Source organism: Tyto alba, unplaced genomic scaffold, assembly GCF_018691265.1.
Source record: "Tyto alba isolate M040663 unplaced genomic scaffold, T.alba_DEE_v4.0 Super-Scaffold_11, whole genome shotgun sequence".
NCBI lineage: Eukaryota > Metazoa > Chordata > Aves > Strigiformes > Tytonidae > Tyto > Tyto alba.
Window position 1 is genome coordinate 2,250,003 of NW_024881273.1, and position 26,818 is coordinate 2,276,820.

A 26,818-nucleotide genomic window follows, 5' to 3' on the forward strand; every position below is an offset into this window, starting at 1 on the left:
CAAAGTTACTTTTTCAGTCTAAACACTACCATTTTGTCATGATATCTGCAAGCGAGCTGGAAAATCTTACACAGTCCTGGTGCTGTCATTCAGAGAAACTTCACTGCAGCAAGTAGCTCCTGTGATTTAAAAGTCATTCCTTGCTCGCAGCTGTTGTAGAACTGGGTTCTCAGGACACGGAGCTTCCCCCCCAACCAGCTCTTTTTCCAAACAATCACTTGCATGTTGAGTTCCTGAAACCTGAAGCAGCCTCTTTTTCCACATCCAAAATTTTTTTTAAAAGCAGTGATAGCTGAGATCCTGGGAAAACACATGTAAACGCTGAGTCTCTGTTTCCCTCTGCCCGTGGGGCACCCAGCCCCTCTCCTCTCGGGGTCCCCAGCGCAGGGGCTGTGGAAGAACCGATCGGTGACCAGCTCAGAGGCTGCTTCCGCGGCCTGATGGCAAGGGTGGGCGCTGGGTTTGCCGAGCAGCGAGGTGCAGCAGCGTGAGGGAAGCCCGTGCTGGCGAGCAAGCGAGGTAGAGTGAGGACCGTTGGCAGTGATCTTCATCCTTCTCGGCAGCTGCCGTGTCACGGAGCAAATAAATACCGGTGTCGGTGTGTTGCCCGGTGTGGTGCCGCTTCCCGGCCCTCGCTGTGCCCGGAGGTGCAGCTCGCTCTCGGGCTGCCGCCTGTCCCGGCCGGCCCCTCTCCTCGGGCAGGGCCGGCGGCTCCCGGCCAGGCTCCGGCTCCGCGGAGGGTTTTCCAGGGGGAAGCGGCTGCCTGGGCGCCCGCGGGGCACGCGGCTGTTCCGTCGGTCCCCGACAGCACGTTTCCATCGCGAGGGCTGTCTGCCTCGGAAAGGAGCTAACGCTCGATTCCCGTTTTTCCCACTAGGTCATCCTCTTTCAGTACTGACTGCGCGAACTCTTCCTCATCTGCCCATGGCGCTACCAGCACCACTGCCCCTCAGCCGCTGAAACACAGCGCCCAGCCCAAGGCAACTGTTATCAGTCACGCAGGAGAAACTCAGATCCAGCATTCTCAGTTATTTCCATTGACCAGCACCTAACATCCACTATTATTTCTCCAGCGACACTCTGTGTATGTGTGTGTTGAGTGCAGAGTTACATTTTTCACTTGTTTCTTGTGGACTTGTAGAATGACCGTGAGTCTCTCCAAGGCGATGCCAGACACAGTCAAAATTAGTGACTCTACTGTGCTTGCAAATCTTGCTCCCAAACCCATGGGAATATGAACAAACCAGAACATGCTGAGTCTCGGGGGGGGTCGATGATCACCTCTGAACATAAAGGAAGGAGGAATTTACGTGGTTTGGCCTGATTCTCTTTTTGCACCAGTGAAGCGCTGTCGGTTCCCGGACATCCCTCCTTATTTCCACTTGCACGTGTGAAATCTGAAATGGGCTTTTTGTCTCAGCAACTCGATATATACACAGACCTTCCTGAGCCAAACTCGCGGGTGGCTGAGACTCCACTAAGTGGAAAACACGATGCCAGCTGGAAATAGGCAGTTTTTCTTCCTCCTCAAAGTGCTTTAGAATCACATGTCCTTTGATCACTCTAAGGTAAGTAAATCTTAGTGTTTTTCCCCCCCGTTTTATAGGAGGGGAAACTGAGATGTCCTAAACTGAAAGGAACCGTGGGGGTTGGTGGCAGAGCCAGGTTTAGCACCCTGAAGTTTTTGATTGCTGACTCGTTCTTAGAACACTGAATATCTCTCTCACAGCCATCTGCCAAATCTTCTTCTTTTTTTTTTTTTTTTTTTTTTTTTAGTTTTTACTCTTGTTCTTTTTTAACAAGCTACTTTATTTCCTTGGAGTCATATTGGATCACAAATGGGTGATTTCAGAATGTACCTACACAAAACTGTCAGACACTCCACACTCTGGGAAATCGTCAATGGAAGCTGGCCGTAAAGGCGTAGAAATGTTCTGCCCTGGTGTGGACCCAAGTTCGGTCAGTGGAAACAGCGGGGTAGAAAGTGGAGACCAGTTAAAAAGGCGAAAACCGCAGTAAGGCCAGCAGGAGCCAGTGGCTAGCTGAGCGGACAGCAAGGTGATGGCATGTTCCTTTATCTGGCAGCACGGCTGCGCTCCCCTCGGCCCTCCTGTTGTGCTCCCTTGCTGGAGCACGGCCGCGGCTCCTGCCAAGCCCCGGGACAAAGGCGCAGCCCGGGAGGACTGCCGCCGGCGGGGCAGGCACCGCAGGGCTCGCTGCAACAGCAAAGGAAGCGCTCAGCAGTCTGGCCCCAAATCAGGAAAAAACTCCGAAATGATCCTTCATTGACGGTAATAACAAAAAGTAAACAAGTAGCCTTTGCCAGCCCTTCTCAGTTTGCACCACGCCAAGAGCAGGTCTGTAACGAAACCTCTCTCCGCGCAAGCACAGGGGTCTGCCTTGCTGCTAAGTGTCTGTGAGGCCACGTTTCCAAGAATGTGAAAGCCTACTATGAGCCACAGTTAGCGCGTAAGAGGACTGAACTGTGCCTGAGGAACAGAAGACAGGAATCCATCCGTTACGTAACTTGTTTTCAATTCGAACTGCAGATAACACGTGTTTTTCTCTCTGGGAGATGCTGGATCAGTCTCCGCCGTCGGCCGGGTGGTCAGCCAGCCCCGGGGCTCGGCCAGGCCGCACTGCACGCACGGCAAGCCTTCTCCCGCCCGTGCCCCCCGCGCTCCGTGTGACGCTGACGCCCGGCCGCGGGGCACGCTCGCCGCTCGGGGAACGGCGCGAGGCGGCGCGGGTGTCTGCTGGGGTGGCCACCGAGATCTCTTGGTTTGAGAAATGACCGAGTACAAGCATGCATTGATGCTCGTTGGAACAAATATATACAGAGGTATATATATACACACACGCGCACGCACACACACATACCTCTCTGTGTGTGTGTATGTATATATATTTCCAAAAAATGCAGAGCGTGTGCGATGGTAATACCTTGGACAGTTAGGCCAGTATTCTGTCTAATTGCAACCAGCAGCTAGCAGCTCTATCCCCGATTTAAAAAAACATGTGAAAGGAGAGAGGAAATTAAGTCTGCGAAGTCTTATTGTCACCTCCTGACGTGCGAATAACCGTTCCCAGTGTGTAGCCAGCGACAAGGCGCTCCCGCGCGCCTGACCTGGCCGGAGCCACTGCCGCAGGGCCGTCCCCTCGGGGAGGGGGCATCACCAGTTGCACCCGTTGCAGTCACTTTTGTCCCCGTCCCCGTCGCCGGCCGTTGGTGGAGCCTCTGGTTGCGGGGGCTTTGCTGCGGCCGCCCGCGCGCGCTGGCGGCGGGCGGCAGGGTCGCCGCGGCCCGGCTTGCTTCTCCGTTTGTGCTCGGGCATCCTAACGATCGTTTCGTTGTGGAATTGGTGCCATAAACGAATGGGTAGTTATTTAAGACTGAAGGAGAGACTTCAGGCTGTAACTTGACCTGACATCCCACAGTACTTGAGATTTCCACAACTGTTTTGTCGAGGGAGAAAACGGTTTGATGCATTTCTCTTCTGTCTCGGCGGTGCAATGAAAGGGAAGCTGTTAAATATGTATCTGCTAAATATCAACTTAAGTTACGGATCAAAAAAAAAAAAAAGCCACCCGTGAAATGTACTGTATATCAAAGTTTCTGTAACCGATACCGCCGACAGGACCGGAGTGCAAAGCAGAGGGAGCGCGGGGGCTTCTCGCCGTGGCAGTGGGCTCCCCAGCGCCCGTGGGGCGAGCTGCCCCGCACCGGCTGTGCTCCGGGGCACCTTCCCCCGTAAGTAGCCAGGAGCAGCTTTGCTAATTCAGAAATCAGGCTCTGTTTATATTAAGCCCAAATTGTTTGCAAAAAAAAAAAAAAAAAACTGGAAGCAATTCAGCTTGTGCAGTTTTAGAGCTAATTATGTGTATGGAAAATAGTCAACTGTACCAAGAATGTAAGAAATCCTCTAATTTATTCAATACATTGTTTCACAACATATTTCACACTGACTGTTGCCACTGAACCAAACCTTATCTCAGGTCATTTGCATTCATCTCCTGTCTGTAGATTTAAAAAAAATAAAATTAAAATCATTCTCATTTTCTTAGTTTATTCAGTAATTGCCAAATGGGTTCTGGTGCAGCAATGCAGACTCCACGTACTAAACTTTTCCAGTTGCTATTTACAAAACCTTTTGCAGACAAAATGCAATGAAGATAGCCAGTGAAAGGCTTTTCACTCTAGTTTAATAAGGTAACTAAATATGGCTAGGGTCTGAAAGTGGAATGGTTTACAGTTTTACTGCCAATTTTTTTTTTTTTTTTTGGCTCATGCTGGTTAACCCCAATGCCCGAGTTAAAGGTGCTTACACAACTTACTAGTTGGGACAGGGGAGTGGGAACAAATCCTGCACTACTATCAGTGATATATCTGTAGGATGCCAACTATAGACACATCAGTTTTATTTCATCCGCCAATCATTTTGTTGTAGCATGTTGCAATTCTGCATGTCTTGGCTACAATGGTTAAAAAAAATTTCTCTGAATGAGTGGACAGTCAAGACTAATATTTATTTTAAAAAAGTAAAACTAAATTGTAAGCACTTTTTTGTAAAACCAATGTCTGTTTTGTTACATACTTTTAATGTTGTGCTTTGTAAATGTCTTATTTGTGTAATAAATAAAGTTAATGCAAGTAGAAGTGCTGGCACTTACATCCAGAAAATGATGTAATTCCATTTTATTTTATTTTTAAATACTTTCTGGCTTACTAATCAAGCAGCAACCCACCCAGTTTTCCTCTTTTATTATTTTGTTAAACTCTGGCTTCAGGAGAGTTCAACAAACGTTCGTAGTAAATGGATATAATTTCCTAGTTAGCAAACCAGTCATTAAAGAATACCTCTGGTGTACATTATTACAATGATCAATCAATATCAACGTACTGAGCAAAAAGAGAGGAAAGGAATTCACCAGGACAGCTAACTAAAATCTGGGAAAATAATGTTGATTAAGATGGATTTGAATGACTTCAACACTGAATCTGAGGCACTCTTTTTAACAAATTGTTTTCAGGCTTAATAACGTTTATATATACTACACTACACACCTCTCAGGAATATTATTGTGAGTACAGTCTGCTTTTTTTCCATGGCTTTTTCTCAGCATGACTGATTAAATGATTATTTCAATTTTTGTTTGTGCTGACAAGGATGACAAAAAGATTATGTTCCTGTGGAGGGAAAGGGTGAGACAAAGCCACGAGGACAAATTAGATTTATTGTGAATCAGATTACCTGCGTTGGAATATTATCGTCTAGCAAAAACTGTTTTCACGGGTTTGGTTTATATTCAGTTGTTTCATCTGAAGCTTTCCGGCAGGTCCGAATGATCCATTCATGCTCATCATCGTCTAAAAGGGAGATAAAGAGAATGCCAGATATCACCATGTCAGAGCTGCTCTTTGCATTGCTAGGGTCCAGCTCAAACAAGCAATTTTTCCTTTGAGAAATAAACCCATTTTTAGCCATTGGCATCTCTCAGAACACATTTTTTTGTTTCTTTAAAAGATTGTGTCCTATTGTTTTGGAATTTGTCAAGGCAGGAGGTACTGGATCTATGGCAATGACACCGATTATTCACCTGCTTGATAAGATTAGCTTGGGCAGAACTGCAAGATTTACATGTATAAATTTTATTTTTTTACTTTTTGGGCAGGAGATGTGCGGGAGATATGTTGAAACTATCAGAAATGAAGATACACATTTTTTAAATACTATGTCTGTGTTGCTTGTTGATTTATGAAAAGTGAAGGTAAAGAAAAATCTAGTCAAAACCTAGGTTCGTGACTTCCAGCTTTTCTCTCGATGCTGTTTTTGAAATGCATGTTATGACAGGTATCAATAAGCTGATATAGTGGCTGATAGACGTGGTTTAGACCATCTTCTGTGTCCCTTGTTAGTATTCATGTCTGTCGTGTTTATTCTCAGAGCATAATGACAGTGTGGAAAGAAAAAAAATCAAAGACAATGTAGGAAAAAACAACTGTCCAGCAAAGTTTGAATAGAAATTCTGTGTATGATTACAAAAAATAACTCAGCAAATGTGAAGTTGTGGGCTTCCTAATTCCAGGGATTTTAAGAGTCTTGTCTCCAAAAACTGTTCTGCAGCCTTTTCTTTTGTGTTTGTGTAGGGAAAAAGAGATCTATGTAGTAGACAAGGAAAAACAAACTTCAAAAAACCTTGAAAAAAATCAGCATATTACTTAAAGCAATACCTGTATTTATTTTTATATAAATGGAATGTATTAGAGCTGCTTCCTGTGTTTACCACTGTCTTAACAAATTCATATCAGCTGCTTGTGACGTGTGTTTCAAACCTGCCTCCATCTTAATTTTAAGGGGTTTGTAGCAGCCCTTATTACCTGAAAGAACAGAGGCTTGTGAGAAGGCTGGAGCCAAGGGGGCTGTAGCCCCGGCACTGTGACCACCGCCTGGCAGAGCGCACAGTCCTGTTTATTTACACAGCTGAGCGCCCTGCCTAGGTAGGTCAAAATAGATCGAGAAAGCAGCATGGGGCTTGTAAGGAGTCAAATTTTCATGGAGATCTTTTGACTTTGGAGTTGTACCCTGAAGTTAAAGCGACACAGTAGCATTTGAAACGCAAAAGGTGGGATGGTCTTGGGAATGAAGTTGTGCTAAGAAGTGAAAGTTCACAGAAGGGTACGTGACTAATCAGGTCTGATGCACAAGCTGGGAGGTTAATCTTTGTGATTGCAATGGGTTTTGAATCAAGCTAGCTTTGTCTTTCCCTTTTTTTCTTCCTTTTTTTTTTTTTTTTTTTTTTTTTTTCCATGCTACCATTCCCCTTTTCTCATTCCTGGCTGAGTGAACTGCCTGCATGCCTTCGCCCCTCCTGAGGTGCTGCTCACGTGCAGCTCTGTTGGCATCCCGGTGAAAGCAGGCTTACAGAAAGCGTGTGCCAAGGCATTTGTCCCTCGGCTGAATGGCAGCAGCACTCATCTGTCACCCTGGAGAGCCAGTAGTCAGAAAGGCTGGTGACTCACAGGAGGTTTTCCCTAAGAGCCCGCTCTCCAGTTTGCTCTTTGCATACAGTCACTGGTTTCCAGTGCCTACTGACCCTCTTCTTGTGTTCCACTCAAGGGTATTGGCTTGCAAAAGCTCGGTTTTGGTGGTGAGCACCCACCTTTGAGCAGCGCCCCAATGACAGTGAATGGGTAGGAGAACCCGCTGGTGCTGCCATTGTTCCACCAGCTCAGCCTGCAGGCTTGCTCTAATGACTGAAAAATGGTTTTACCATTTGGATAGAATAGCCAAGTTCAGCTCTTTCTGTGTTTTACTGACGTGATTTCTTTTTTCTTCCCCATGCCTATGAATCAATAGGTCCATAACAAAATACCCTGGTAGTAGCACATTTCTTATTCGGGCATAAGCTAGGAGAAAATAAATGCTGAAAAATATGCTAAAAGGGAAATTAAAAAGATGAGCACTGAATCTCGCTTAAAGACCGAGCAATCCTTACAGAGGCAGAGATTCCACTGAGGGCTGCAGCAGGAATGCAAATGTGGTTCTTAAGCTTTCTTAAAAACAACATCAAAGCCATAATCAATGTGCTGGCTTTTGTTCTATGCACTAGGTGTTCCAGCACGGTAACGATGTGATCACATGAGCCTCAGCTATAACAGATATTGTCCAGCCTGGGTAGCTCTGTGATTTTAGCTGGAACCACCTTAACTAAAAAACAGTTTATCGGAGCTTGTAATAATTGCACAAAAATGAAACTTTGTCTATTTCTGTCATGGTGAAGGAATAAAAAAACCTGACACGTGCTATACATCACCACTGTCTAGCCAATATTTCGGTACAGATATACGTGGCTCACCTGACTACAGGAAATAATCAGTCTGCCTTCCTAGTGAGAAATCTACAGCGCTCACTTAGCTGAGCGTCAGGGGTGCGAGCCCTAAGAAAGGCAGGTGTTAACTTGGCTTCATATAACAGGTTTCCAACAGACCCTTGGTTTGCCTAGGTTGTTTCCTTCCACACTCTGGGTTTTCATGGTCTCCCAGGAAAGCACACAGGACAAGTTGCTCTAAGGATTTTAGCCTTCCTAGACCCACCCCAAAATGTCTCGGTTCATGCAGTGATCCAATCCCATGCAAATTAAATACCTGTTCATAAGCGCTGCTTAACTTGCATAGAGTTTAATCAGATGCACAAACTGAATGAGCTATATGAATTTCAACTTTTTATGCAAAAAGGGAAAATAGATGTAACGACTCGATATTCCAAAAAACAACCTAAAGCAAATCCCTAGAACTGCCACCCAACCCCGTGCACCGTGCTACTGGTCCTCGGTCTAGATAAGGGGAAATGAAAGAACTGATCCAGCATAGCGAGAAGAACCACAGACCCAGAGATGAGAATGGCTCTGGGGCTAGCTATGTGAGAAGAGGCAGGGAAATATTAGAATGTAAAGAGTTAAGCTATGGTAAAACATACTTTTGCTACACTAAAGAAGACTGGTTGATAATTACTGTAGTTTTAGGGCTATTTGAATCAGTGCAGCTGCAACCTCTTCAGTAGTAACCCCTGAAACAAGACAAACTGGGTTTATTGTACTGAACAAGTCTTAAAGCTCCTCCCTGATTGTTAGTAATTGGCAGCAATGGACTTAACAGCCTCTTGACTACCCTTTTTACACTCTACCTGACTGTGCAGCTAACAATTTAAATCACAGATGCCGATCCTTCTTTGTGGCAGCTGCTTGTTAACTACACGTTCCTCTTTTTCTGTCACTGGCTGCTTCCATAACCCTGCAACACCAGGGTTAGATTGGAGAATCACATTTCATCAATATTTAAAATGGAATTAAACCTTGAAGTTTGATTAATGCTACCAGATAGTGAGTTGTAATTACTATTTTGCAAATTGCAATTGTTTGAATATGTTAATATGATTGTCTAAGCACATCTTCACCTTCAGAAGTAATTTTCTCTTTAAAAAAGATTTGAAAAAAATACAAACTCTTTAATCAGTGGCAAATTATCACTCTCTGCACAATTAGGTAGTATGAGGTTCTTCATGTTGTGTGCTGAATTTTGTGTCAGCATATTTATCTTTGAAAGTTTATCCTTTTTTTTTAGATTTTTTCTCAGTAGAATAAACATTCACAGAGCAGACTTTGCTGAAACAGGACTAACAGTGTTGATATTTGAAGGTAAAGGAAAAAAGCTTTGTCTGAAAATTTTATTGCAATCTAGTGTATCCCTGTTCAGTTAGTAAATGTTAACAAGTTAGTTCTTCGAAAGTTAGTGAAATATAATGACTGCTATCACATCAAATCATTGAAATCTTGAAATGGAGAGACATAGCAAAACATCTTAACAGATGGGCTGTTAGAATATATGTAAGGATTGACTGCTTCTTTTGAATTATTTTCTTGTGTCTCAATCAAAAATCAGATCGGTTTTCTAGCACCCCAAAAATATATTTTGAATATTGTGGGTCAGATCCTCAGCCAGCCCAAACTGGGATAGCTTCTCTTTTATTTTTGTAATTAATTCAGGCTGTTTTCATTAAGCAGGCAGAGGCGTACGGAGCCAACCCTGGTAGCCACCTGCACGACTGATTCCCAGAAACAGCATCTGCCCACAGTAGGTGATTAACCAGGGGTGCAAGTCCTACTGATCTACTGGTGGACACTGTCTACACAGTCAACAGGTCAGTTTGGCTTGAGTCTCTTTAGGCAAATAAGACCCAACTAAATCTATTGGTCATACTTTGTTCTTGTCAGTAGCTCATTTCAAAATTAGTTCTTCTCAACAAATATTGCTTTGCAAGTTTTTTCCTTGTTTTGGGTGGCTTTAGGGGAAGCTCCAAACTCCAGCAAAGTCCATACAGGTGTCTGTCAAAAATGCTGTTAGGTGTATTCCGCGGTGAGCGCAAACTGCAGCCCACTTAAATCAGTGGATTTCTGCTCAGCATCTCTGCAAAATGAAACCACTTGTCTAATTTTCAATGTTCAGCCTAAAAGTAGTGGCAGAAGAGACGTCCCCAACTACACACTCCAGATTTATCTCTCAACTAGGATCAGAAACAGCTGAAAATTCAGGGTGGGCTTGCTTCAGGGTGCTTCCAAGGGATGACTTGAAAATACACTGTAATTTAGGTGCATTTAATCTTCCTATATTAAATGCATATTGCAAAATTTAGAATTATTTGTTTATAGCTATCGCATTTCTATGTTGCTTATGGAAACATCAGCTGTGAGAGACTTCTTAGGACTCCACATGCTTAGGTGTCTGCCATGATGCAGAGTGGAGACCGTCAGCAAACAGCAGCATTGCCGTGTAGGCTTCCAGATTTGCCCTCTTGACTAATGCTTTCCCAGGAAACCACCTAGAGGTGTGCAGGAGGATGTACTGCATCAAAATTAGAATATTTGGTGGCTTACGCATGGAAAAAACCTACACTGTTCACCTTAAAACCCTTGTCTGACTCTGTGTGAGGTGTTCATGCTGCACTTTGTAGCTCTATGTGTTCTTGGTGTCTCAAAGGCTTTGTCTACACTGGAGCCCTGATGCACCCTCCGATAGACTCCAAAATTCACATCCGTGGCTCCCTCCTCTGCCCAAAGGCAAGTTGGGGCCAGACGTGAGTGGGCACGTCCACGTCCCTTCAGCCACTCTCGCTTCTGTTAACGGCCGTGCGAGCAAGGGGGGCAGTAGCTGTGCCCTGGCACGTGCCTCCCTCGAGACGACCAGAGGGTGACAGCTCCAGCGTGCCCCGAGCACACAGCTGTGGGGGAAGAGCAGCTTTCCACGATGACGGTTTGTAAGAGGGTGTGTTCACAACAGACAATCCTTGAACAAGAGCAGGGTTTCCTCTCTGTTTGCAGAGGGCCAAGCACGCAGGGACCACTGTAAACAACAATATCATTTAATTCTTTCGCATGCCTGACTCCTCCCATCACCCGCAGTGCAGTTTATCATGTTCTTCCACTACACAATTGCAATCAGATGTGATAGCATCTCAGCCGTGGGTTCTGCCTGGCACACCCCTTCCATTTCCACTGCCCGCGCCGGGTCCTGAGCACCACCTTCCTTACTGCACCTGACCCCACCAACATCAAGGCTGGCAAGAAAACAGAAAATACGTTTTCAATTAACCTTTGCTTCCACCCACAAGTTCTCACCCTTCCATTTACTTTTAATTATTGTAATTCCAAAATGGCCCCCAAATGAACTTTCCATCTCTTGTAAAACTTGTTTTCACACGAACTGTATAGTTGAATACAAGTGCCTTCTAAGACTTGTCTATAATGTATTTAATGGATTCACAATAGGATGACGAGCACACAAACAAAGTTGTTATTCTTGGCATGCCACTATTTGGAACTGAAACTTTCACAGTTTTCAAAACGATAAGTATTTTAAGACCAGGAAACCACAAGGAAAATCTATAACTACTGAAATTACTGTGGTAATTTACATCATGATGCATATATTAATATTATCATTGCTGGCTATAGTCTTGAATATAAATCACACTGGTTCATAATTTATTTTACTGAACAGAGGGTATTTTATATTAAAACATGTAAGCCAAATTGAATCTAAAATATTTTCTTGGTTACACAGATGAGAAGTCTCCAACTATCTCTGTCACCTGAGGAGACTTTGATGCTGGGAATGACATAATAACTATGCATTTTTCAATGGCATTCAAAATGTGATTGATCTTAACACATTTCTGTATAAAAAGATATGAAAAGAGCATATGATGGGTAGGAGAATTGGTCCAACATTTTAAAAAGTGTTTAGGGTAGAGTAAGAATAGACATGAAGCTACTTCTCGTAGGAGTCCGGGATCTTCTCTTTAAATGAAGTAGACTCAATTTCCTTCTGCCACCTTTACTTCAATACTCATTCATTTGCCTTGCCCACTCAGCAGTCTCCAGTTTGATATTTGCTAATGTTTTGCCTCTCCTCCTTCTAAGATTTGGCTCCTCAACTAATTTACTTGTTAAGCATTGAAGATTATTTAGGTCCAAAGCTCTTACAGCAGGACAAAGCTATCTATCTAACTAAAAAATAGCAAGAGCGAGACAGGAGACACTTGGAGATGCAGATGAAAGAGGTATAATATAATTTCTAACCTTCCTCTTAACATAATATTTTTTAAATCTTCTGACCATCATAGAAGCAGTGAGTCTGGAAAGCAAGTACCAGCAAACTGGAATTGTATGACTGTGGGCAGAAAAACTATGTCCTGGGACTAGGCACAAGATAAAAATGTGTCTGGGAGATAGAGGAGACAAGACCAAAGGGTGAATTTGTATAGACTTGTGTAGAGCCTTGTGGGCAAAGAAAACAAGCTGAGTGCCGTAGCAGAGAGAGAAAACATTTTTTGCAATGGTGGTGTGGAGGAATATGAATCAAAAAGGCCAGAAAGAGGAGTTAACAGTAAAAAGGACAAGCACTCCAGCTGTTGCAAGAAAAGCAAAGGGCTACTCATATTCATATGCTCTACTTGTGTAAATGGAGAGTAGTATTGGCTCTCTGTTTTACAAAACCCTGTTTTCAGAAATAAGTTTGTCAGCCAAAGTAAAGAGAAAAAGATCAATGAATTGCAATAAATGGCATTTAACATAAAAATGAGTAAAATTTACAATTCAGTTAACTTGTTAAATGTTAGAAAATCAGCAAACAATAGACACAATTTGTTTTGTTCAGAGCCCAGAGGTAGAGACCAAATCCTCTAAATTAATTTCTGCAAAAGCTGGGGTTTTTTTTCCAAACAGGTCTGGATCCTATTCGTTGTAGAATATACTGATTACCAACTATTTTTAAGAGCTTTACACAAACATTATTTCTTTTGTTGTGTGAAATGCAGAATCAGCCATCTGGCAAATGCCCCAGAGCTAAAATCTTTTACATGACATATAATTCAAAATGATTAAATATACAACAGAAAATAGCTATAGCATTGCACTTAAAATAGCATGAACTTTTACTGCCGATCAAAACTGATTTCTTTAGCTTAACAAGTATCCAAAGAACAATTATTTGAAGAGCTTTTAAGAGTTTCAATATGTAGGAACTAAACCTCATCTAAATTCAGTATCTTAAGTAAAATAAAAAAGAAACAAATGTACAAAAGATTAAATGGTCCTGTGTTATAAGTAGACATTTAAATCTATGGGAAGCTAAATTCATTCGAACAAAAATACTATATTCCCTCTGTATGTGTATTGCTGGGGCTTTCCTCTGCATTGCTAAGGGCATCTGCCAAAACAACTCTTACATTCTTAGGCAATGACTAGGGACTAGCTTGGAATCAGACTGTTCATCCACTCCCTCCATCATCAGAATGGGCAATTTCAAAGAAGAACAGGGAATAAAGCTCCGTGCATGATCCCTAAGTGCAGTCAATCTTTTTTTCCTGCACCACAGTCGACTCAGTTAAACTTGCTGTCTTTCTTCCAGAAATACTCCAGGCCTGAAAAATTGCCAGGTCCTCATCCCACACCCAGTTCTCCAGTAGTTTAGGAGAAAGAGCACGCAAACATCTGCGTGTATTTGGGGTACGTGAGGGTAGGTACAGAAATAATACCCTGCGTAATTATTGAGTGGTTATGGCTCTGCTTCTCAACTACGTTTTTCAGACAAGTCAAAGTCCACATTTCCCAAAAAGCACTTGCTGCAAGTCAGATCTGAGTTGTAAGACAAAAAAGTCTAAATGTAGATGATTTATGTCATGGCTTTGCATACTTGGATAAACCTGAAATGTATGGATACATTGCTGCTGACTTTCCAAAAAATGTTGCTTCTAAATTCTTTCAGACCAAGCATGAGAGAACCTTCACCCCAAGATAACAATGTGAGGAAACTGTAAATCTGTGATTACTAAAGTTTAGGATTAAAATGGCTTTGCACCCTTGCCTGGGGAGTTGGGTCAGCCTCACAACCAAGGAACCTCAGACGTTCTAACCCCAGACTTTTTTAAACCATAATAAAATAATGCTCTTGAATCTTGATTTTTTCAGCTCATAATGATCCTGAAGTCTACAAGACTTTCAGGCTTGTAAAAATCTTAATCTGATTGCTGCCTCGTTTGGGATTGCAGCAACACCAAAATCTCTCCTCTTAATAAGACATTTGTCCTGGTTTTCAGGGCCTAATCCTGCTCTTAATAACATTCATATTAATTCAGTTACCTGACTGAGCTTTTAGTGTAAAGGCAGGCTTTGTGTCTTTCTGCTCTTGATGTTATTTGAAGAGATGCATATATTTCAGGTAATATTGACTGCAGCATAGAAAGCTACCCTATGCACCATATACATACTAATTAAACCTGAAGATGGATTATGAAAGTAGTAGCACAAATATTCTCATATTACAAAGAGCAGAAGCATGCTTTTTATTACTTGTCCCATCCTTGGGAGAACCACAGGAGAAACAGGGCAATTTTCTTTGCTTTTCATCAAAAGAGAGGTGTCCCAGGCAATCTCTTATAATCTTTTCCATCTCAGTATAAAAAAATTTCTATTTTTGATGGTATTTTCTCTTTAAAATCCATGGGCTTCTCCAATATCCAGTGTTCCTAAAACCTGAATGTCACAGCTCTTCTTGTACCTCCCTGCTTTGCATTAAACGTAACATCACATATTTTCTACTTTTCACTGAAAAACTGGGAAATCTTCCCATCTTTCTATTGACCAAACTTTGTTACAAAGGTGCCAGGAGTTCTATTTCGGGGGGGGGAGGAGGGGAAAAAAAAAAAAAAAAAAAAAAAGAGTAATACTCCTAGTGAAACAGGAGTCTATTCCCAGTATCTATTTAAAATAAACAACGTATCTTCTTACAAATGAGCGTTCCCATTCTTATTTATGTGTCCAATTTTGCGTACTTCGCAATACTGGAAAAAAGAAAAGATTGAAGAACACATGGAGAATCAAGAGAAATTTGAGCATCCCTGAGGAAACAGAGGTTTAGGGACGGAGTAATAACTGCAAGTTTGTAATGAGAATTTGGAAAACTTTGCTAGATAAAAACATATAACAAAACTGTTGCTGTCATTTCATTCCCTGGGCCTGATTATGTTCTCATGATGGGCCTTTGCACTGGTTTAACAGTAAGAGCTCTAAGTAAATGAGTATGAGACCTCCACGCTAGTGAAATGCAGGGCTTGCCAAATTTAACAGGAGTCTCTACGGTACTCTACATCCACTCATCTTAACAAAGAAGCGGTGGAAGCAAACTCAGAAGTTTCAAATGGCGTCTCTTTTCTTCTCTTCTGGAATGGTACCTGGGTGCTGCCAGTTTGGAGGCAAGTCAGCGCCAAGGCTGCATGCTTCCTTGTCCTCTTTCACAAACAGCCGAGAAACAATCAGAAATTGCTTCATAATGGGGCCAGGGTGAAAGGTGAGAACTGGAGTATTCTGAAAGCCTGCTGCCAGACCTGAGGAAGATAGTGTCATTTTGGTAAACCTGTCAAGCTGTTGTAAGAACTTCCTGAATGCTTCCTACCATCTGCTTTTGATGCTTTCAAGACTTGGCTGGAAGCCTGGAGGTTTTCCTGCTCCTTCCTGCCCAACCTATAATGGAGTAATTCTGGATCTGTTCCCTGTCATCCCAGCCTCTTCCTCAGTTTCTTCTGCTTACAGCTGGGTTTTTTTAACTTTTTTTTTTTTTTTTTTTTTACTGCAGTGGCCTTGTGCCCTGAATCATCTCTCCTGGGGCGGTAAGAGTTCCTCTGATGTTGAACAAGTGCCGGGTTTTTCAATTGTGTTCATGTTCTTGAGAGGAAGGGTCTGGCCTACATGACACATTCCTTCTTCACACTCACATCAACAAGTTTAACTTTGTGTCCCGGGCTCTCAGTGGAACGGCCACACAAAGCACATCTCCAACAACTCCGTCAGACTGCACGCTGTGCTGGTCTGGTTAGCGAATATTGATTGATATAATTTGTAGGGTTTGAGATAAATGTCATAAAGGACAATGAGTTCAAAGAACAGATTAAAAAACAATAAATTGAATTCCAAGGCGTTCCCTCCTGTACTAATCTGTGTAGGTTCCTGTGTTTTTGGAAAGCATGTTGCTTATCTTCCTCATCAGTAGGCCCACTGCATTCCAGTATTTTGGATCAATGCCATTTGTAATAATCTAGATCAGTTTTTATTCAACGTTTATAAAACAGGCCATGTATCATAGGGTATATTTTATAGCAGATGGTATCTCCAATTCATTTAACGCCCCCCTTCACTTCCCTCCTCCAATATCACAGTGCATACTTACAAAAGCTCTTGAAAGTAGAGCTGAGCAGAATTTTTTTCAACAAATAGTAAATTTGCTGAAAAATGAAGTTTCCAAGCAACAAAACTGTTAAACTGTGGCACACTGAAAATGAAATGTTCTAGAAATACAAGGTCTTGCAACTTGGACATTTGGGAAAAAAAAAAAAAAAAAACAACAACCAAACAACAAAACAAAGAAAGAAAGGTGGGTTGGGTGGTTGATTTCAGGAAGAATTTTAACTAAAAAATAAAATCTGCACTAAAAAGGTGAAAACCACAAAGGTTAAATAGCCAGAACACAAAGCATTTTTTTCAGGTCAGATTACACTTTTTGAGTTAAGCCAGAGTCAACTGTTTGGGGATCTTTTGTGTGGTTTTAATTTGAAAAGTTTCTCTTTTGGCTTGATGAGAACTGATTTTCCCTAGGGCTTATTAATTTGGGGAATCAGCCACAAGACCCAGTATTTGCCAGACTCTACTCAAAACACAGATCTACAAGGTGACAAGAAAGTTGCCTGCTCAGGAAGGCATTTAAACATAGCCCTAAGACTCATTTTAATAAAATGGACTATCCTTACATGTAGAGATAAGCGCATGCTCACTAAGCACTTTGCTGGCTCACAACACAGAGTGTATTAGCTTTCAGGATCAATGATGTACACCTTATGACCACTCCCTTGATTGAGATCATAGTGGAAAAGATTGAAGATTTTCCTGAGATTAACATACCAAGTGGTAATAAAATATATTTATTCATATCTGCTTGGGAATACTTCATTGCAATTTTGCAAAATATGATTTATACAACTCTGGGGATACATAAATCGCTGACAAAAATAAATAAATAAATAATATTTTAGCTCAGTGATAACAGAACCAAATCATGGGCTTCTTTATGTTTTAGCTTTAATCACATATCCTAGAAGATATGACAAATAAACTCATCTTAGTTTACCTTGCAGCAGAAGTTAATCATACCTGCGTTTCTCAGAAACCTGAGTCTGTAGTCAACAATAACTTTGGTTTCAGGATTATAGAATCCATCACCACAGTCGTAACATCCTTCTGGGATTTTTCTGGGAGGATCCAGATTTGTGAGATGAAAAACGTCTGAAGATAAAAAAAAAAAACCAAAGTGTTTGCTTTATTTCTCTTTGCTTCTTTTTGTTTCATTTCTGCCTTTGATGAAGATAACTAACAAATATTACACCTCCATTGCATGTTCTATAAAAACAATGCAGTTACCTTACAATAAATTTTATAAAACATTTTGACAATTTTGCAGATGGAGAAAATGAAAATGGAAAAATCAAGACATAAAAAGTGTGTGATGGAAAGATATCCCTTTGATTTCTCCATTCACAGTCCTGTGATTCAGCCCACGAAGCTAGCATTACAAATATGACCCCAAACTCCAAAGTGGGGCCAGGAGAGTCTTGCTGGCCTCACAGAACAACTACATGTCATCGCTGAAATATTCTATGTATAAAGAAGAGTATTTTATGTATTATGTCACATATTTTAGAAATCCTTTTTACCTTTTGTCTACAGACAAATAATAACACTACAAAACTCTTTAGCAAAAATATAGACTGGACACAAATGTTTATTTTGGTATCCATTAAAAAGCTACGTGGGACAGATGCATTCAAACTTTATTTGATGTTCTGGATGTAAATGAATTGCTTTTGCTCATGTTTTCTATATTTGTCCTGGGTTTGAGTGAGTGGTGGGGTTTTTTGCACACTGCTAATGCAGTGAAGGTGAAACGTATGGAAGGGCTAATCAGGATATCAAAAGCTGTAGAAAACAAAGCCCTGTGCCATGGGTCATCACTCCAGAGGAGACCACGCTGCATCCTGGGCTGGTGGAAGGTGGTGTCAGCATTCTTCTGGCAGCATCGTACCGCCGAGTCCTGAAATTAGCCAGAGCATTTCTGCTCCATGTTACTCATGTAGCCAAATTAATCTTTCTTAAGCAAAGTTGTTAGTTTAATTCCTTCCAGACTCTTAGGATCGCAAATGCAATTCAGTACCTGCTGGTTTAAGACCAGAACAGATTTCTGTGTAAAATCTTCTGTCGTAGCCGTCACAGTAACGCCATTTTTTATCTTTGTATTTGAGACCATCTGCAAAAGTGTATTTCCCCTGCAAAATATGTTCAAGCACAGCGTTAATAAACATGATGGATGGATTGAGTATGACCAAGGTCAGCATTCCCACTGACAAAACCGCGCGTGAGCCGAGCGGGTGCGCAGTTCAGCTCGGGCTGAAACAGCGTTGGGAACCGCACCTGCGGAGCAGCAATCCCCCCTCACACACAAGTTTGGGTGCAAAATGCCACCGAGGGGGGCGAAAAATTGGCTCGGCTGGGAAATCTGCGTACTCCACTTCAACACTTCCCCTGCAGTGGGGCCTCCGGGCAGGGCCTCCCCGGCAGCTGAGGCCCCTCAGGGTGAGGCGTCCCCCCGCCTGGGGTACCTGCGTGGGCACCCCGCGTTCCCAGACCGCCCAGTATCTCCCGCCGTTGGGGAAGAGCAGCTCTCCCTCGCCGTCGAACATCCCGTCCCTCAGCGCTCCCCGGTACTCGGTGCCCGTCGGCAGCGTGTAGCAGCCTTGTCCCTCCATCCTGGAAGAGACGGGGCGGTTGGGGAAGGGGGGGACGGAGCGGGGGTGCGGGCAGCCCCCCCCCCCCCGCGCCCCGACGGCCCCACCTGCCGCGCACGGTGCCCCCTCTGTAACGCCCGCCCGTCCCCTCCATGGCCACCCGGCTCGACGGCGCGGCCGCGTCGCCGTGGCAACACCGCCCCCTCCCCGCCACAGCCCCGCCCCGCGCATGCGCACTCCCCGCCGCCCCGCCGCCGGCGGCGGCGCACGCGCGGGCGCTGAGGGGAGCTGAAGGAGACCGCGCCGCCATGGCGGGCTCCGTGCAGGTCCCCTCCTTGGAGGAGCTCGACGTGCAGGAGGTGAGTGAGCGCTCGCCCGCCCGCCCAGCCCTTCCTCCGCCCGGCCGGCGCCGAGGCGGGCCGCCCGTTATCGCCGCTCTGCCCCGCTGTAGGTGAGCGTCAGCTCGGCCGTGCTGAAGGCCGCGGCCCATCACTACGGCGCGCAGTGCGACCGCCCCAACAAGGAGTTCATGCTGTGCCGCTGGGAGGAGAAGGACCCGCGGAGGTGCCTGCAGGAGGGCCGCCAGGTCAACCAGTGCGCCCTCGACTTCTTCAGGTGAGCGGGGACCACCCCCCACACCCACCCCCCCCCCGGCTCCCCGCGCCCCGCAGGGCGCCCGGGCGGAGACCCCGCGGCTGCGCCCGCCCGGCGGAGGCCTCGGCGGCCCCCACGCCCTTGCGGGGTTCTCCCGGTGCAGGGCGGCGTTGCCGAGCGTTGTTATCAGAGCGCTAGCGATCACCCGGTTTAAGTAAAACTGCTGCCACCCCCGTGACCTTCAGAGCCTTTATTGTTGCTTCTTAAACTGTTACCTCTGGAGAATGGAGGCCGTGACCTTTTTTTGTTTTGCGTTAGTTACTTATACTTTAATTTATCTGTTCATATGAAGCTCCGTGGCCAGCGTAAGTGGCTCCAGTTTTTGCTATGTTGGCAGAGGAATGCTGAGGGGGGGTGGAAGGCTTGCTGCTTCTGCACCTTGCAGCTGCACTACAAAATCCAAGAAACAGACCTAAGCTTTGCACTGCCTGTCCTCTGTTTCACACGTGAATTACTGCCAGACCTCAAGTAGATGCATCATTTGCCTCTTCTAACCAAAAATGTAGATCCAAGGCCTGCACCAGTATCATGTCCTTAAGTTGCTTGTAAAAGGCCTAGTTTAATTACCTCAAAGTGTGTCCACTTCCAGTATAGGAGCTAGTAATCAGAAATCTCTGTTCTAAGCATGTCTTCTTGGGCTTAAGACATCAAAATAATTTGGAAGCGTTTGAGCGTTGTATGATATACACCGAAACAAAGGATCTCATGGAGGAGCTGAGTACATCTACCTAGCAAGAATACCTTTTACATATAAGTTAAGTTCTTCTTGTCCTTACTTGTAGCTACAATGATAGAAATTTTAGTGGTATTGATATCAAGTTCTGTTTAATGATGCTTCAAATACTGACTTCTCCAAATAGTTTAAATGTTTCCAAAACCTTAAAACTACACAAAACTCTGTCACAAGTTGAGGTTTGAATGGGTAAGAGAGAAAAGCATTAAAATTACAACACTTGCTAACAAGTTTCTTTCTGTGATTTCTTACAGGAAGATTAAGATGCACTGTGCAGAGCCGTTTACTGAGTACTGGACATGCATCGACTACACCAACTTGCAGGAGCTCCGTCGATGCCGAAAGCAGCAGGCAGTATTTGATAACTGTGTGCTGGAGAAGTTGGGTTGGGTGAGACCTGATCTGGGAATGCTCTCCAAGGTAACTTCATACTGTTCTGATGCGGTAGCCAGGTTCTTCTCTCCCTTACGAACATTTTGTCCAGACCAGATCTCAAACCCTTCTTCCAGTCAGAAAGTGATTCATGAACTCGACACTGGAAGCTTGTGGACTTAATAAAGACTCTCTCAGCATTCTCCAGGGTTGCTTTCCCGGAAGACTTGCACTTTTCTTAGACAATGACACTTAGTTTTGGTTTTCCTGGTGTAGAGACTTTTCCTTTAGGAGTGAAGCTCACACACATGTAGAACTACTCTGTAGTCCTGAGTGAAATGCCCCTCCCCTGCCTTTAATTAGAAGTGCTTTGGAGATAGGAGCCTTCATCAGATCGGCAGTGTGTCCTTAATGTTGCCTGATACTTCTTTGTAGTTCCTCTGTGGAGCTGTGACTCAATCTAGCTTTTCTGTTAAATGCTGTGACAAGTTGTATAATTTCTTCTTCTTCTTTCCAGGTTACGAAAGTGAAGACAGACCGTCCTAAGCCTGAGAATGCCTATCACTCTAGACCTAGGCCAGAGCCAAATCCACCCATTGAAGGAGAGCTGAAGCCTTCTCCTTTTGGCAGTAGGCTCTTTTTCTGGTCTTGGTAAAGTAGGCAGAATGTGCTGTAACTACAGTGCAAAGATGTATTGCTTGCAAATGTAAATTGTCCCGTATGCGTTGGATATAACTTTAATGATTAAAGAACCCCAAACCATTACCTGGCTTGGTAGACTTCTTTAAACACACTCGCACATCATAGCAACTGAAAAAAATGTGTTTCCCTGTTCTGCACAGTGCTCTCGGCAGTCACAGGGCCCTTGGGACCCTCTGAGCACTGGTAATGCTGGTTGCTTGATAGTGACTACCAGGCTTGTTTGAGAGGTGTGTAAATGTAGCCCGAGTCTTTGACCACGGTTTCAATCAATCAGAAACTGGTGTGAGACTTTATTTGCTTTTTGAGAATGCTGCCAGTTGGATCAAGGAAACTTTGAGAACAAACAAGTCATTAATATCTTCCCTTAGTCTTGCAACTGATAACTGTTGAATTTTTTCCAAGGGACTCCTGTATACATTTAACCTAAAATCTGTCTTGGGGCAAGGGTTTAGTCAAATCTGTGGCTTTTGCTAGGTACGAGGTCAGTGCTGTTTCTGACATGGAGATCCTTGTTCTACTTACCAGCTACTCATTCCTCATGCAGCTGGGTTAGTGGCTTCCATTTTTTTATTGGTGGAACACAAGCTACTTCATCAGAAAAACTGTACTAAACTTTTGGCACCTTTTAAAGAAAAATTATCTCCTAAAGGATCTTCTTGTCCCATTAAACAGTGTAAGAAGGTGGCTTGTCTTCTGCCTCAAGGCCCTGACTTGAGGGGCTTGGGGCAGATCCTTCCCATTGCTTCACTGTGATAGTCTTTTTGGTGGAGGAGTAAATCAGCTTTCTCTATCTTTTCTATAATATCTAAAAGTTGTATGTTTCATGAGAAGTAGATCTAGTCTTTCATCCACTTTGACCCAAGAGCAAGAACCTTACTAGAAAGGTCAGAAAGAAATTAACTTTTTTTCACAATGCCAGGTGCAGTTTAGCTTTCTCTGAGCCAGTGTGTGTAGCCTGAAGCACAGCAAAGACCAGACTAGCACTTTGCTCCTTGAGTAGCCTAGCTGTTACTAGGATCTGAAGATTTACCATCTCCTTGTTTGGGGTAGGATTAAACTGTAATGGGTCTAGCTGCAGCATATGTTTCTGATCCATGGAGCTAGAGGGAAAATTGTATAACATTTATCTAAAAATAGCTCATGCACTGTGTGGCTCATGGGTTCTTGCTACTTTCTGCTTGGGTGTGTTGACTGGAACTTAAAGCAGGTGCTATGGCATACATGTTTGCATTTTAACGTACTTATGTTGTCTTAGCAGCACCTTGTCTAAATCGGTGAGATGGTGTGCACCTTTGCAGTTTCTTGCAGATCCCTGCCAGCATTTGAGAGCAGCCACGTACTGCTGAAGAAAGATAACCCCTTGCTATGAGATTGAAATTAGGGCAAGCTTGAGGTCTAATTATATTCAGCTGAGTGAGTGAAATGAGGTTTGGCCAAGTAGAGGATAAATTGTTCTGGGGTGTTAACACATGTCACATCTGATCTTTTGTTGCTGACCCACTCCAGTAGTTAGGCAGCCTTACAGAAAGACTTCAGATATTACTTGCTAAGTTTTGCTAATAACTAACTATTGTCAGCATAATGTATGAAACATTGCACTGCTGAACATCTGCTTTTGAATAAACAGGCATGGGCATTCCAGTAGTCAGCCCCTAATCATAATTAAAGAGTATTTTTCCTATTAAATTGCTTCTGAAAAGAATGACGTGCATGAATAGGGGGGCAATTTTTTTAAACAGCCTTCTATGACCCCCACCCTTAAACTGGCTAGTATTGTAAGCAAAAAAAAAAAAAAAAAAAAAAAAAAAGTTATGCTGGAGACTCAGAGGTTTAAGATTGTTCATGTGTTTTATGACAGCTGAATCTACTACCTCTTGGGTCAGAAGTGGTTGATCCAGTGTCCTGGGTTGAGGACTGATGCACTGACCACGTTTAAAGCCGGATTTAACTTACCTGCTTGCCCGGATTCCCACTTCGGTTTCAAGCAGGAGTGTGCAGGTGAATGTACAAAAAAACCAGCAGAGGAGGACGATGAAGTGATAAAGTCAAGTAGAATTCAGCTGTACTGTGAGCGCTTCTTTCATTAACCTCTGAGAGATAATTGCTTCTTGTCTTTATCTTTTGGCTGACTCTGCAAAAAAGTGTTGCCAAAGGGCTGTTTGTTTCTTGGCGCTTTGGACAGTGCCTGTGTGTAGCTGTTTCCGTTCAAAATCGTTGTGTGGCTTTACTCAAACATAGATGCCCCCTTTGGAGCTGTAATGTTTTCTTGGAAACTTTAGAACAAGTGAATGTCAGGATTGAGTAAAGACCATAAAAGTATTTTTGCGGAATGTATCTTGACATTTTTTTGGCAGATGGAGAGCAGACACATACAGATTCAACACAGATATTTTGCTGGTGATGTGAGAAGTGTTATTTGTTATGTTGGAGGCTCTTAGTTCTGCCAGAGCTTCTAATGACGTGTGTCAAATTAGCAAAATATGAAGCCAGTGTCGTGGTGGCTTGCCATACCATGGCTTAGATTAGGCAGAACCTGCCCTGTTCTTTCAGATTATGGATGGGAAGAGTAAAATCCTAGTGTAATTTCTGATCTCAGTCTGGTAGGAGTGTGTGTTTCTGGTGCAGCAGAATTGCATGGTGCTAGCACAACAGCATCCTTCTGAAGAGAAAGTCCCCCTCCGAGACATCTGGGCGTTTGACAAGCCCTGGTCCCAAAGGGTTCTGCTGAGCTCCCGAGGCACGAGGGCCGGGAAGGTGTGCTGTTAGCCAAGGCAGCCAGAGGTCTGCCAGCAACTCCCACTCTGCTTACAGCCACCAAAGCAGCAAGCGGTGGGAAGTAATCGGTTTTATTTAGCTCTCCTGTGAATTTCATAACTCTTACATGTTATGCTGCGCATATTATCATCCTTGCTAGAAAATACACTTCTAGGAGTCAGTTTAGGTGGAACCAGCCTTTCAAGCATTTGTAAACTGAGATTGGCTTGGGCAAAACCTGTTTATTTACTCCTTTTCCCCTGCCTTCAATTGCACTATGGTTCTAGAATGGATAGAGAGGGTAATTTCCCTCACCCCCATTCATAAGAAAAGAAAACCCAGCATCTTTATACCAAGGATTTGTCATTTTAAAGAACCTCTACCTTCAGAACGAGGATGCTCCTATACATCTAGAGAAGAAATTTGGAGCTCAGGCTAACTTTGTAAAATCCTTTTGAAAGCTTGCTGTGTACCCTTGTACTAGACAAGTTTTGAAACTAGAATCCATCTGGGTATAAATAGGAGATTTAAGACTCCCTCTTGTGGCGGCATTAAACTGATCTTGGGCATCTGTGTGAAGACACTGCCATTCCGAAAGTCCGACAGCTACTTCAGTACTGCAGATAGAAACTTGATGAGGTCTTTTGTCTTTGCTACAAAATACACTTGAACATTGTCTCAACCTGATTTTTCCTACATACAAAAAACTCTTGAATTGAGCATGAAATGAGAAGAGGAAGAAACATGGTTTGAAAACTTTCTGATCACCTCAATCACATTAAATATGACTTATGGAAGTTAAAGTAAAGCCCAAGTAGATGGAGGTGGCTGGGAAATCCCAAGGTAAACTATTTGCTTCTCTGGATCCGGAAAGGGGGTGTCCCTGGTGCTGCAGAGAACAGGGTGGTTCTGAGCCTGCGGGGCCGGTGCTAGTAGGCAAACACGGGAAGTGGGTTCGTTGCAATATTTAACTTCATATAAAGGCACGTTCTTTATTAGGAACAGGTATGACCTCACTCAGTGGTCTTAATGTAACCCTGTGCTTCTGTTAGTAATTCTATGGTTATGGATTTTCATGTGAGCCCTTCTAGCTGGGGCCTTGATCTGAATCTAAGACACCTTCTGCATGGCGGAGTGTGGTACAAATAGTGCTTTGGCAAAGGGTGAAGATCGGAGAGAATACAGAACAGCAAACTAGAAGCCTGTAGTGATGTTTTGGATTTTACAGCAGTAAATCAGCCCCGCAAGCAGAAGCGGACACTGAAAGGGGGGGGGGGGGTTGGTTCCCAGACCCCAGAGGCAGGTCAGCAGCCCCGCTCGCTCGGCACTGCGGGGGTTATTCCTGGCTTTGGTTTCTTTCTGCTTCAGCAACGTCTCTGCTCCCTCACACGTGTTGGAAAAGCTTCAGCAAGCCTGACGCACGCGTGGGCGCGGGTTCCTCTCGTGCGCGCAGCGAGGGCAGGCGGTGAGGGAGCCGCCTGCCCCGCGGGCCGGGAGCTGCTCGGGCTGTCGCAGGGCTGGGACAGAAGCAGAAGCTGCTGGGACGTGAAGAGCTTTGCTGTTCCTGACTGGATCCAGGAGTGAGGGCTTAAAGACAACAAATTAAAGTCTTTAATAAGGTAAAAGCTGTTCTACCCTGCCTGTATCCCAAGCGTCTCCCCATTGCCGCTGCCCTCGCCGCCTGCGCAATCGCTTCGATCGCGTTTGTCTGTTGCAGATGCCTGAACAAAAGGATTCCAACCTGCGTGTTCCTGTGTTCTTGGCAGGGCTGGCAAATGCAGATGGTTCAAGTGAGTGTTGCGTTCACGCTGTGTTCTGCAGCACAAAATGGCGAACAGCTTTTGCTGTTTTGATGGGGTTTAAATTAATTTCTCCCTTCTCACTAGGGGAAATGAGGGCTGGGAAGAACGGCTGTGCCTGTTGCTTTGTTAAGCTTGGCTTTGGCTCCGATTCTGGCACCAAGAAAGGAAATAGAAAGCAGGGAAAGGTAGCTTTATAAAAGAGCTATGGGTCTGCTCCCAAGTTGATAGGTTAAACCATACAAAACACCGACTCTGAGGCATTGCTCTAATATGTGTAAAATCAGCATGGCAGCTCTGTTAAGGGCTATGAGTCACCCCGAGGGTGGTTCAGCTCTTTATAAGTAGTAGCACAGCCTTCTGCTTCCAGGCGAACGGGAGCGAGAATTTTAATGGAGGCAGAATTACCCCTTTGGTTAAAGCTCCATCCGACCTCTGCTTTGTTCTTGCTGCCTCCCGCTCCCAGCTGTGCGGAGCGTGGAACCTGACCCATCGCTGGGAGAAAAGGGCTGGATGGAGCCCTTCACCGTGAATCACCCCGTCTGTAATCGTGTGTCCCCTGCCCTGTCCCCAGCCCACAGCTCTCCCCAGCCTCCGGTGGCCCAGCTCTGCCCGGCTGCTCCTGCGGGACGCGGTCAGGTGTGGCCCGGCTTGGCTTTCGTTTCCAGGAAGCCGCTGACAGCAGGCCTGACCCCGGCCATGTGCGCGCAGCGGGAGGCTCTGCCTGTCCCCCGGCGCAGCCTCGGGCGCTCGTGGCAAGCCTGCGCTCCAGGCTAAACAGAGGAAGGTGAGGGTCAGCGGCAGAGAGCTCTGCCCAAGACTCAGGAAGCACATTTTGGCAGAGGAAAGAAATACAATACAAGCAGGGAGGGAAACTCAGCTTCCATCCAACCCCCTCCAAGAAGCTTTTGGCTCCCTAC

The 26,818-nt window shown here is 44.3% G+C and overlaps 3 protein-coding genes across 5 annotated transcripts in view; 2 read left to right on the forward strand and 1 right to left on the reverse strand.

The window, feature by feature from the left end:
* LHX6 (LIM homeobox 6) overlaps positions 1-4,681 on the forward strand; it is an 18,547-nt gene extending 13,866 nt beyond the window's left edge. Inside the window, exon 10 of one of the 2 annotated variants that reach the window (XM_042786837.1) lies at positions 878-1,013. In XM_042786837.1, the coding sequence (XP_042642771.1) occupies positions 878-898 (21 nt within the window). In that variant the 3' untranslated portion in view covers positions 899-1,013. Of the gene's footprint in view, positions 1-877 lie in introns of both variants that reach the window. The other variant, XM_042786838.1, reaches the window with a different exon arrangement.
* Positions 3,913-19,079, reverse strand: MORN5 (MORN repeat containing 5). 2 transcript variants are annotated; one of them, XM_042786840.1, is made up of 6 exons: positions 18,992-19,079; positions 18,759-18,906; positions 18,314-18,425; positions 17,257-17,388; positions 5,253-5,368; positions 3,913-4,018 (listed from the first exon to the last, which is right to left on the reverse strand). In XM_042786840.1, exons 1-5 carry the CDS (start codon positions 19,036-19,038, stop codon positions 5,289-5,291), a joined length of 519 nt encoding a protein of 172 aa, XP_042642774.1. In that variant the 5' UTR covers positions 19,039-19,079; the 3' UTR covers positions 3,913-4,018; positions 5,253-5,288. The 2 variants fall into 2 exon arrangements, with proteins under 2 accessions (XP_042642774.1, XP_042642773.1); XM_042786839.1 differs by lacking the exon at positions 3,913-4,018 and having other exon boundaries at positions 5,284-5,368; positions 18,571-18,906.
* Positions 19,080-19,102: 23 nt separating this feature from the next.
* On the forward strand, positions 19,103-21,408 carry NDUFA8 (NADH:ubiquinone oxidoreductase subunit A8). Its single transcript, XM_042786841.1, has 4 exons — positions 19,103-19,243; positions 19,336-19,499; positions 20,526-20,691; positions 21,161-21,408. Exons 1-4 carry the CDS (start codon positions 19,193-19,195, stop codon positions 21,296-21,298), a joined length of 519 nt encoding a protein of 172 aa, XP_042642775.1. The 5' UTR covers positions 19,103-19,192; the 3' UTR covers positions 21,299-21,408.
* The last annotated feature ends 5,410 nt before the right edge of the window (positions 21,409-26,818 follow it).

What these genes read in the sequence shown, in the direction of transcription:
- MORN5 (XM_042786839.1), bottom strand. Translation starts at nt 19,038, where the DNA reads ATGGAGGGGACGGGCGGGCGTTACAGAGGGGGCACCGTGCGCGGCAG. An exon ending in GGGGGATTGCTGCTCCGCAG is followed by an intron (nt 18,426 to 18,570) that starts GTGCGGTTCCCA and finishes CATATTTTGCAG; the next exon opens with GGGAAATACACTTTTGCAGA. An exon ending in TTCTGGTCTTAAACCAGCAG is followed by an intron (nt 17,389 to 18,313) that starts GTACTGAATTGC and finishes TTTTATCTTCAG; the next exon opens with ACGTTTTTCATCTCACAAAT.
- NDUFA8 (XM_042786841.1), top strand. Translation starts at nt 19,193, where the DNA reads ATGGCGGGCTCCGTGCAGGTCCCCTCCTTGGAGGAGCTCGACGTGCAG. An exon ending in AGGAGCTCGACGTGCAGGAG is followed by an intron (nt 19,244 to 19,335) that starts GTGAGTGAGCGC and finishes GCCCCGCTGTAG; the next exon opens with GTGAGCGTCAGCTCGGCCGT. An exon ending in TGCGCCCTCGACTTCTTCAG is followed by an intron (nt 19,500 to 20,525) that starts GTGAGCGGGGAC and finishes GATTTCTTACAG; the next exon opens with GAAGATTAAGATGCACTGTG.